Below are 12543 nucleotides of genomic sequence, written 5' to 3'. Positions count from 1 at the left end.
CTTAGCCAATGTGTGATATTTCTCTTCATTTTATTATGAAGTCCATTTACATTCCATGAAAATAATTTAAGATCCGTTTAGTATTACTTTCTCTCTTCTGCCTTTTAAACTGTTAAATTTTTTAAAAATCCCTAAGACTTTACTGTTTGTCCTCTTTTTCCTCCTCCTCTTTCCACCAGGTATTTTGTTTATATGACTATATATATAAATGCCCAAACCTTTTCCGAGATCAAACTTTATGGAAAAAAGACTATTCCTGATTGATGGAAACAAGTAGCAGGAGTACTTTTTGTTTTGTTTTATGATCAACATAGAAAATGAACTGAAAAGGCACAACTCATCTTAAATAAATTCACCTAGAAAATTATACCTGAAGATTATTGTGGTTACTCAAACAAAAGTAAATTTAAAATACTAATACAAGTATATTATTTAACCCTTTGCTTTTCCTTCATTAGTTCCTCAATCTAGTGCACTTCTCATTATGTCATGTCATACTTATGTCAAGTCATACTCATTATGTCATAGGCATACTTCATGTCATGCCTATCCTGTAGCTTCTCAGTTAATTATTAAATCTAATGACTGATTACTGAATACATTAGAGTTAAGGAATATGATTGGCAGCTGCCCTGTTCTCATGGGCGCCTTTTGAAAAACATTCTTGGGTAAAATGCCTATGAAGGTCAATTGTCTGGAATCATATTGCTATATTCCTCATATACTTTCTTTTATTTTCCTGTCTTGCTTTTATCTCCTCTCTTTCACCTATTATTATTTCTTTTTGTCCATTAGAAAATGAAAATAAAAACAATTATTTTAAAAAATATAATTATTGATCTTGTACATCGTTCCTTTCTCAATATTAAAAGAATTATCCATCATTTTTATATTCTCAACATGCAACCTCTTTCCTTCCCTAGACTGCATTGCAGGAGTTATATTTAAGCCTTTCAGATCAACATTTTTATTCTATTGGCTCGCCAGCAGAATTTCTATTCCCCAACTCCCCCAAAAAATGGGCTACCAATACAGTAGCTGCCATTATCAAGTCAAGGACAACCTTACAGGGGAGGGAGAGAGAACTACCAAGTACAAAGCCCTGCCAGACTCAAACCAAGAAATTGAGAGTAGGAGGGTGTGTATCTCCTTTCCCCCTTCTTTCTTTTTTTTTGGGGGGGGGGAGAGGGGAAGCTTTACCTCTCCTTTGCATGGAGAGATTCATTCTGAACTATAGCTCCTAGGATGTCCTCCTAGGAGCCCTAGGATTGCATACTAATTCACTTTCATATTTTGAATTTAAGACAAGTACTACAGGATCTAGCACAACAGGAATACAGTTTATTAATAGTTACAATAGCAATGAGTAATGTATAAGATATAAGACGGAGGCCAGGAGAAATAAATAGAAAATAAGTTAATTAGGACATGTTCATGATCTGGCAGCCAATTTCTTTCAAAAACAAAAGGATGAAACTTTAAAATACTTAAAATAGTCATCAACATAACTAACTGAAAACAAAATTTTGAAATAAATAATGTTGAAGGGGAATGTAGATTTATCCTAAGAACACATCATTGGATACACAAAAGTGTAAGGGTGCAGGGAATGCATTATTTGCAAAAGGAATTGAAAGAATGATTTTCACATAATAAAAGGGGGGAAATCACCTTTAAAATACTTTTTAATATTATATATGTTTATATTATATTAGCTATATGCGTTAATGAGAGAAAATAAAAATAGATATGAGGCAGAGGAATGGCCATGAATATAGATCAACAGATAACCCTCTATTCAGAAAGGAGATCTCAAAAACATCAGATAATCCAAATAAAACAAGGTGGTATTCCTTAAGCCATAACAGCTGACCTACTTTCAGTTAGGTACATATGGTAAACCTGTAAATACTGACAAAAAAGGCACAAACGTTCAATAGATATTTCAATAGATGCATTGAGGATGTATCCTTCCCATATGCCATTGAAAATGTGATTGAAAATTTACCATCTGTAAATCAGGGAAATGTGAAGTAGCACTTTCTAAAATTAAACATTAAAAGTATGCAGACCCAGAAAACTCACACTAAAGAGCCCTGTAAGAACAAAAGCATTAGAAATCACTAACTTAAATTTCAAAATTTAAGGTCTGTGAAAGTTAGAAAATCCTGCATATTTCACATAAAACTAAAATACTCTACATTATTCCTAAGACCTAGGAAAGCATGCAAATCAGAAAAAGAGCACTTCATGAGAGAGAACAAGTGAACAAAAGTAATGGATACATATTAAAATGACATCAATTATGAAAATAAATACGAAATTTCTTGCAAATGTGATCCCAAATATATGTTTACATTTATAGGAGTTATACGGCCATTACGATATTGATACTACAAATATGTATCTTATGATCTACTATGCTTATGACAATGAAGCCATACCATAAATAATATATGCATTAGGAAGCTGGACGAGGAAAAATATCAAGATGGGCACAAAAATAAACAAGTGATGAGAGGTTGTATAAACAAAGACGGATGTATAATCATGCAGCACTGTGGGTCTTTTCACACATTTTGGGGGATGAATGGTAGTGAGGACTACTTGTTCACTGTGAGAGAGTCCACCTGATGCTATCAGGGCAAATAAAGGTAAAAAGGGAAATTAATGCCAACACAAATAAAACACGTAAGAGATAGGTCTGCTGACAGTGTGTGGGAATATATATATATATATAAATATATTCACCAGCCAAATATTAGCTGCAGTTCATTAGTAAATATTTTAAATCTTTCTGCAGAAGCTTTTGATTTTTAAAATCCAGATCCACAGCAAATGGTGAAATGTGTACAGAATCAATGATGCAAAGGTAGATGATACCTGGTAGGTGGGCAAATGTAAGCTGCAACTTTGCTTTCTTGTTCCCAGGTGGCTTTTCTCCAACTTCCTTTCTCTGGTCTCTAATTCTTCGTCTTTCCTGGCACCTTCTTATAATATACTGTACATTATTTTATCCTTCCTAGGAATATCTTGCTCACCCCATTCCCTTGTCCTGTTTTCTATACTCTGGTACTCCACTAAGCTGATCCTCCCTATTTTCCTTTCCTCAGCTCATGCATCCTCTGCAACTCCCATCACCCAACCATTGGCAATGTTGGCTGGGACTGACAGTAGTTATAGTCTATAGTCTGAATGAGGACCCAGACTGGGGATGGCTGCTTTACATCTTCTTTCTTGCAGATTAAGAAGAGCCTTAATGGATCAGACCAAAGGGACTCGCCAGCATCCTGTCACTCACAACAACCAGTCAGATGCCTCTGCGAAGCCCAAGGCAGAACATAAAAACAAGAGCCATCTTCTCTTGTTCCAAGCAATCACTGGTATTGAGAGGCAAAGCTGCCTCTGAAACCTTCATGCAGTTAATCAAGCTTTAGCTCGGTTGGTTAGAGAATGGTCCTGATAACACCAAGGTTGCAGGTTCAATCCCCATACAGGACAGCTGCACATTCCTGTATTGCAGGGGGTTTGACTAGATGATCCTCGTGGTCCCTTCCAACATGATTCTATGTGACTGATTCCTTGGTTGCCCACTGTAACTTGTTTGCAAAGCATGTTGAGGGTAAAATTGCTTGTCTCCACAATGACCTTGATACTGTTATTACAGCAAGTCCAGATGAGGGCATCAATGTTGCATCTAACTGAGTTTTCTGAGATCATTTTTAGTTGATGTAGCCCAAGGACACAGACAAACTGCTTGCTAGTATGCACCCATCCACATGCACTCTCAACTCTTGCCCATCTTAGCTAATCAAAGCTAGCCAGGGAAGTTTGACAGAAGGAAATGTATTATAGTGCCCTCACCAATATACAGTATTTCAAGAAGTGAGAGGTTCTAAGGACAGTGCTACTCAGGGTTTGGTTTTCCTTTGAGGCAAGCAGCTTATGAACTCCCAACAATCAGCAAACCTGCTACCTTACAATGAAACCCCAAGGAGATGCACCCCCCACCCCAGTGTGTCATTCTCCGTCTCTGAAAGCTTACACTGCCCTCCTCCCACTAGCAAGAAGCTACCAGGTTAACCATATCTGCAAATGTGCAGACATATGCAATATTATATATGAAGTATTATTTTCCAATTATTATGTTCACCTGGAATGAACTGAATTAGTCTATAAATGTCTCTTTCTTGTTCAGATCACTCCAACAACATTTTATTAACTAAATGTAAGCTGTTCACACCAACAACTTTTTGTTAACTAGATGGCAACATGGACAACTTTTAGAGAAAACATTTGTTCCTGGGGGAGACTGAAAGGAACATCAATATTTTTCAGCAAAACCGTTTACCTCTTTGGGAATATAGCTTCATTGAAATTTCACAGAAGAAAACCAGATGTTTCATTTCTTCAACTTTAAGTAATTTTCATGTCAAATAGGGATGTGATACAACATTTTTGTTTTAAACCAATCTCTTGTAACATCAAGTTTAATTAAACTATGCTAAATTACTTTGCCTGAATATGCTATTTTTCTCTCAAGGGACTCCTTGCACCTCAGACAAACTCCTTCCTCATACTTGGCACCACATAAATTTAAAGAAGCATCCTTTTCTATGGGCGATGTATATTTGCACGTATGTACAAACGAATAAAACAGGAATTATTTTTGGCCTGGTGCCTGAGGTGAATGGTTAATAAAATCTAAAGCGTGTCTAGAACAGCTGCATACCTTTAAGGGTGCTGCTCGGTTTTCAGTACACAGATTCCTGCTGTTTGTGGCTCTAGATCAAGACAGCTCAGAAGGTTTGGTACAAAACCTGCCAGTTGCTGCTTTCCAATCAACAGTTAACTGAGCAGAATCTCCTTTCTCTGAAACACTTTCTCCTCCCAGCAATATCCAATACAGTAGCTGTAAGTGTTAGGTTGCAGGCACAGAGCCAGCAAGAATATGCAAGTGTGCCTCCCTCCATAGCTGCTACCTTCACAAAGCCTCCTGAAAACCCATTATCTGGCTTTTCATCTACCTCTTTGAAAACATATCCAATTATCCCAAACAGAAAATGTTGCATAATTTAACCTTATTTATTAACTGTAAATATATTAAAAAACCTTTGGGGTCCATTTTGCATCCCTGCAAAGACTGCACATGAAGCAGGTGCCCAGTCACCCCCAACTTTATTATAAACCTCCTACATACTAGCTCCAATAAGCAAATTAAGCATGCTGTCCTCAACAAATAAATCTTGCCGAAAAAGTTTAAGTACTGATTGAATCACGTGGCAAGAATAGCTGGGAAGAATATCTGCTGAAAGGGAACCAAACTGCATAGTTGATAATGAATGGTAGCTGCATATTAAGAGCTTATTTCTCAAAGGAAGCACAAACAAATTGGGGTTTTATTAGCTGTTTCATTAAGTTTTATTTTAGACAAACACACACAGAAAGCATATGTGCAACATCTGATATAAAAGGATTCTATTCAAAACAAGTCTCTGTACAGAACCCATTAATGTAGCATTAAATTACTCAACAAGGCTGCAAATTTAACTATAAATTTAACTCTTTGACTAATCTATCATTTCTGACAGAGTTTATTTCATTTGGTCTGATCTTTAAATCAATGTGTGTCTAACTCCAGCACATTAGTTCTGTCTTTTAAGTAGCATTACATATATACATATATCTCTGTGTGTTGTGTTATGTATGGCTAGTGCCATGGGCTATTGTAGTGCTTTCTTTTTATCAAGTTTGCTCCTAAAACAAATCAGTGTGTGCTTCTGTCAGTAAACATTTGAACACAGAACAGATCAGTTTAGTGAAAATTACCTTGTTCTTAGAGTTGCTTTTGCGGCGATGCTTTATTTATATTCCCACTAAGACACAATGAGCCAAATTCAGAAGGTACCTGTGCTAGAACAATCCAATTCTTTTTGTGTATGCAGCTGTAATGTTCAACGAGGAACAATAACTGAACTCAAATCTAAGCAAATGGGGGGGGGGGGGCGGTTTAGGATCTACCAGGAAGAGAAAGATCTCAGTAGCATATTCAGTAGCTATGGAATTCTGAACTTAAATGCTAGCTACAATTCAGAAGTCGGGTATTTGCAAATCAAATTGAAATTAATGGATTTGGGTGCAATTCTTGTCACATTTTCATGTGGGTAAATCCCACTGATCATAGCAGGGCTTACTGCATAGCATTGTATCCACTGCTACTCTCATGCAACATGCACTTATTGTTATTATTATTAAATAAATTTGCATACTACCCTTCATCTGTATGCCTCTGTAATTTTAATGGAACTAAAGTATGACCACAAAACCATAGGAAGCAGCCCAATACCAAGTCAAATCACTGGTCCATCTAGCTCAGTATTGCCTACGGCTGGCAGTGGTTGTTCAGGATTTTAAAATGAGTTACCGGTAGTTCCCAAGCCCTGCTGGAGATGCCAGGGATTTAACCTGGCATTCTTTGCAGGCAAGGCACGTGAACTGAAACTAAAGCCATGAGCTACGCTCAACATAATCTGTATAGACAGGTTCCCGTTTCCTATAGTAGCATAATACTGCACAGAGGCCTAGGGTCTGCCCAGGACCAAGGAAACCTAAGGTCAAATCCCTGTCCCACTTGGTTGTTGTTGTTGTTTAAAAAAACAACAACCTTAAAGCAGTTTACAAAATGTTAAAACAAGAAAAATTCACAACCATACTTAAAAACATACAAAAGTTAAAAGGCTAACACAAATTAAAATTACCTCAACTTTCCAAGCATCTAGGTAGGCTTGCCTAACCAAAAGTGTTTTTAGTAGGTGCCAGAAAGAGTACAGTGAAGTCACCTGCTTGATCTCAATAGGCAGGGAATTCCAAAGTGCTGTTGCTGTCACACTAAACAATTGAGTTCTTACAGATGTGCAACGGATATTATGTGGCACCTGTAGTAGTGCCAATTCCACCAATCAAAATGGTTGAGTGGGCACATATGGGATAAGGTGATCTCATAGGTAATCTCAACCCGCTCAACCTGATACGTTACCAAGTTGTTGTAAAGACAAAATTGGATGGGGAGAGGGAGACACAACCATATACAATACCCTGACCACATCTGAGGAAGGAAAGGAGTAAAATAAATTAGTAGAACAATCGACTATAGCACTGAAATTTTGCAATCAAGATCCGATTCGCTATGAAACAAAACCCTCACATACAACAATCACTTAGCCTTGGCATTTAACTCCCAAACTTGACTATTTTTACCACAAAATATTACTTATGTGACATATATTTTTCTAAGATACTTTTAAATGCCAGTTGTGAACACAAAAGTGTGTGTGTGCATGTGTATGTGTATTGGTAACTTTTGTAAATATTTCCAAAACTATACAATATTTATGATAATTCCATGTTTTAAAAACACCTGAAAAAATATTTAAACACACACTGAATCCCCAAACTACTTTTCGATTTGAAGGAACCATAGTGTAGAAAAGGTAACAAAGTAAAACAGAAGTACAGATTCATTAATTATTATTAAATTTCTATTCTGCCCTTCATCCAAAGATCACAAGGTACCGGTAGTTTGCAATATAAAAACACAAAAATACGTAACATAGCAACAAACCAAAACAGTAACCACCATCCACCACCCAGTTTAAAAGGTCACAGATTGTTTAATTGGCCAAAAGAAAGGCCTGGAAGAAAATGAATGTTTTTGCCTGGCATTTAAAGATATGCAATGAAGGCACCAGGCAAGCCTTCCTGGACATTAAAAAATATCCCTGGCCTATAAAATTTGAGACAAAACTAGCAACACAGTGTTTCGGCTAGAGATTAAAATCTGGCACATACCTTTACAATTCTCCACTGCCAATTGTCTCCTACTTGTTGAGAGTGTTTGATAAATTCTGCACAATATTGCTTGAATTTATTCTCTTCCAGAAAGAAATCTTCACCACACAAGTTAAGTGACATCTATTTAAAAAAACCGAAGTGTTAGTATTGGCATATATAGCTAACTCTGAATAGAATATATAGCTCTCCCAAAGGAACAGGAAGCAATACAAGAGATCAGCAAACAATAGGAATTGGGCTACTGCCCAATCCCTTGCTTTCAGATGAACTTTCTACTTATGGACAATGATTTCATGTCATTACTTGATGGTATAATATTTCTATAGTAACTTACCGGTATTCCCTGGACAGTTTGATGGGCCATTAAGCTAATGCAGGAATTTCAAACCTACAACCCTTCAGATGTTGCTGTACTCCAACTGCCATCAGCCTAAACCAACATAATCAGTGGTTGGTAGCTATAATCTCATAACATCTGGAAAGCTAAAGACTTCCCATCCCTGAGCTAACGATTCCTGAATTCCAGGGGGTTGACCTAGATGACCTTCAGGGTCCCTTCTAACTCTACAATTCTACAATTCTAGTATACTTTTCCAAAGGCAGAAGCCTCTCCAGAATGGGTACTGTTTTTTACACTTCAACCTGTAATGCATTCTGTCAGACAATATGCTTCAATAAAATGAGCAGAGCTTGGACAAGCAGACCACTTTCAGGGATTGAAATGCTGATATAGGTGAACATTCTGCCATTTGTATCTCTCATTATTGACAGTATGAGTAGGATCAAATATCACCACCACTCCGGATTACAAGGAACTGGGAAGTTTCCAAGTTTGGGGAAAATGTCAGTAATTACTATATCTCCCGATGCAGTTATCAGATGTGAAATTGTAATCAACACAGTGCAGGTAAAAATACTGTAGTCTTCACACACACTTTAAATAGAACCACCTGTTTTTAGCAAATGAGCAGATGTAGGCATAACAGAGAAACTGAAAATTATAATGCAGTATTGCTTCTTTCCCCATACTTGTACAATAAAATCATTATAAGAGGAAATAATTGGCCAGTTTTTTTTTATTAAATGCACATATAAGCTTACTAAATTCTGAAGCACCCATGAGAATTTAGTCTGCTCTTATACCTTGTAACATTACCAATCTTCCTTTATGTTTGGTTTTCAGAATTAAGGATCCTATAGCAGTGCTGCACAACTTGTCTCTCATGTTGAATGAAGCCCATCAGACACGTGTGGTATTTTACCAAACACTTGGTAGATCTTTCTAGTCGAATACCTTTCTAGTCTAATACCTTTTAGACTTAAAAATTGAGGGAGTGGGGAGGGGAGAGATAGAGTGCCTGAAAATCCAAAATACCGTACATTATTGTTTTCAGATTCATCTTGGTGTAATATGCAAGCTTTAACTGACGCATTTAAAGTACAGACAACCCCCATTTACACATGTTCAATATGTGTGTGACTGCACATAAACACATCACATCAAACCTGGAAATGACCACAAAACATCACAAAAGTCTCAATGTATCCTGCCTAAGTGATACTAAGCCTTTCAAAGGCTTCCCCCAGAAACACATAACATTGTTTCCTTTATCTTCATTGTTCAGATGTCAGTGTCATTGCTTTTGTAGCAAAAACACCAGCACCCACATACAAGAGGGACAGAGGTATCCTCAAATTTCCTAAATACAGTACAAAAAAAAACCTTTTTTAAAAAAAAGCCGAAAGAAACTCCAAAAGCAGTGAGGACTAGGAATACTCAGAAGCTGCAGTGCTGAAAGATGAGGTGGAAACAGAAGATCAGCTAGGAAGGGGAATGGAATAGATAGATATGATCACAGAGTTTAGGGAAGTTTTTAATGTCTGATGTTTTATCGCTTTACAGTCATACCTTGGGTTAAATATGCTTCAGACTGAGCATTTTCAGGTTGCATTCCGTGGTGACCCAGAAGTAACGGAATGATTTACTTCCGGGTTTCGCCGCTCGCGCATATGCAGACGCTCAAAGTGATGTCACACGCATGCGCAGAAGCGGCGAATCGCAACCCGTGCAGACGCGGGTTGCGTTCTGCTCAGGATGCGATCGGGGCTCCGGAACGGATCCCATTCACATCCAGAGGTACCACTGTATTATTATCATCATCATCATCATTAATTCTGTTGGGAGCCGTCCAGAGTGGCTGGGGAAAACCAGCCAGATAGGTGGGGTATAATTTTTTTTAAAATTATTATTATTATTATTATTATTATTAGGAAATTTACAGCATAAAAATACAAAATGAGAACACAAGATACACACCAAAAAACAAACTGATAATGCCCTTTTCACGAACACATTTAAAAGGCCATAAGTTGTTCAATCAGCCGAAGGCCTTGTTAGAATCAAAGAATTTTAGGGTTGGAAAGGACCCTGAGGGTCATCTCATATAACATTTTCACCTGGCACCTAAGTTACAGTATCATGGAAGAGGGCATGGTTGACTGAATGGAACAGTGAGCAGGAGCATTAAGCACTGGAACCTTTCATTGTAGATCCCGCCTGTGCCTCTGAACACCAATTGCTGCAGAATAACAAGCCGCATCCCCCTTCAGGGCTACATAGGCTCCTGATTGGTTACTGTAAGAAACAGGATGCTGGACTAGATGAACCATTGATCTGAGCCAGCAGGGTTCCTCCTTATGCACACACCAGAGAACACTGGCCGGGGATATTTAGTACATCTCCAGCTGGCTCTAAGTTTTGGAAAGCACAGGTGTCCTTTGCTGCGTTTACAAACCTCTCCGCTCCCTACGTTTCAGTCGCTGCTTATTTCCAACCACCCAATGGGGCTGCTGTGGTGACCTTTCCACAGCTCACATTTCCCTCATCTGGCAGAGCCAGGAGCAACGGGGAGGCTGTAGGGCACCTGAATGAAAACGTGCCTTCTTGTTGTTGTTGTTTTCAAAGGGCCTGAAACTTGTTGTCCCAGGGGACCAGGCTGTGCCAAGGCACAGTTTGCCATTCGAATTGCAAGCCTGTTTCTCCTTCCTAGGTAAAGGTAAAGGGACCCCTGAACATTTGGTCCAGTCGTGACCGACTCTAGGGTTGCGGCGCTCATCTCATTTTATTGGCCGAGGGAGCCGGCGTACAGCTTCCGGGTCATGTGGCCAGCATGACTAAGCCGCTTCTGGCGAACCACAGCAGCACACGGGAACGCCGTTTACCTTCCCACCGGAGCGGTACCTATTTATCTACTTGCACTTTTTGACGTGCTTTCGAACTGCTAGGTTGGCAGGAGCAGGGACCAAACAACAGGAGCTCACCCCGTCACGGGGATTTGAACCGCCGACTTTCTGATCGGCAAGTCCTAGGCTCTGTGGTTTAACCCACATCGCCACCCGTGTCCTTCCTCCTTGCCTGTAAAACCACCCCTGCTTTCGGCATGTCTGTATGAACCAAGAAGAGATCTGTGTACTGTGGGGTGGGAATTCCCCTGAAAAACATGCAGTAAGGCACCACAACAATTCCCACACACACACACACACAAATTCCCCCCCTCGTTTAATTTCACTGCACACAGGTGGTGCAGTGACAATAAAGGTTTATTTTATTATTACACACACACCCCTATGGCATTCCTGTTTACGGTTGGGGGGGGGAGAGAAACTGAGCGTAAACTGAGGGGGCTGTGGGAAGGCAAGAGGGCGGCCCAAGGAACGGGTAATGGCAGTTTCAAACGAAGGCCGGTGACCAGGGCGGGAGTTTCCAAACCGCGCCTCTGAGGCGAAGTTGGCTAGCAAAGAGCGACGGGAAGCCCCTCGGGGGGAAACAGGCTCGAGAGACCGGCCTCGGCGCCTCCTGACAGGCTGGGGCTGCCGGCGGCACCCGAGCGCCCTGCGACCGCCTCTTCCTTTCCATCCTCCCTCATCGCCTCGGCTCCCCCCTTCGCTCACCTTCTCCGCCTCCCGCCAATTTCTGACGGATGCGCACAAGGCTCGGTCTCTTCCTTTCTTGTGGGAGGAGCTCGGGGGAGGGGAGAGAGCGCGCGCCAGGGCGCAAGCGCAGAAGCACCCGAGCGGTTTCCTTTCCCCTATCTCTCTCTGCTCTCGGGCTCCGGGAAGAGCCTCGGGACCCGCACCTCGAAAGCGCATGTGCTAGTCCGACGCATGCGCGTCTGTATGCGAGGGGGGGCGGTTAAGAGGGCAGAGGGAAAGTGTTGTGTTGGGAAAGGGTGTTGCGCGTTGTTTCAGGGTTGGCAGCGTTTAACGTGAAAGTCCTCCCAAGTCCACCTTTTTCCCTTTAAAAAAAAAAATTCCGCGTTTGCAAAGCGGCAACACTTTTCCTCCCCAAAATTCCTACCTTCTATTGGAGCAAATAAGGGTTCACAGTACACAACCTGCTGCTCCTCTCCTAGCAGCCTGCAAAAAATGAGCGCTGGCTAACTTCACCAAAGCGATGAGGCGAGATAAAGTTCTGAGAGTTGGCGGGAACGTTGCCAGTCCCTGCAGTTTGTTGCTCTGACTCATCTCATCCAGAATTGTAAAATGTTTTGCTGAAATCTTTTAGTCTTGGTGAGAACTTGGCAGAAGGCAGCCTTCCTCGTTCCAATAACCTTGAAGCGAGGTAACTTTCTGGGGGCCATGAGGCAGAGTGAAGTAGAGCCCTAAAAGAGCACAAAAATACTGCACAAATTG

The 12543-nt window shown here is 40.2% G+C and overlaps 1 protein-coding gene across 5 annotated transcripts in view; it reads right to left on the bottom strand.

The window, feature by feature from the left end:
- Window positions 1-12298, bottom strand: part of ATG10 (autophagy related 10) — a 106629-nt gene extending 94331 nt beyond the window's left edge. For 3 of the 5 annotated variants that reach the window (XM_083577145.1, XM_083577146.1, XM_083577147.1), the window contains exons 1-2: window positions 11803-12015; window positions 7849-7971 (exon numbers count right to left, since the gene is read on the bottom strand). In XM_083577145.1, coding sequence (XP_083433271.1) covers window positions 7849-7971; window positions 11803-12000 — 321 coding nt within the window. In that variant the 5' untranslated portion in view covers window positions 12001-12015. The other 2 variants (XM_083577149.1, XM_083577148.1) reach the window with 2 other exon arrangements.
- Between the last annotated feature and the right edge of the window lie 245 nt (window positions 12299-12543).

Source organism: Podarcis filfolensis (assembly GCF_964270895.1).
Source record: "Podarcis filfolensis genome assembly, chromosome: 11".
NCBI lineage: Eukaryota > Metazoa > Chordata > Lepidosauria > Squamata > Lacertidae > Podarcis > Podarcis filfolensis.
Note: the sequence above shows the minus strand (reverse complement) of the source record. Positions and strands in the feature narration are given on the sequence as shown.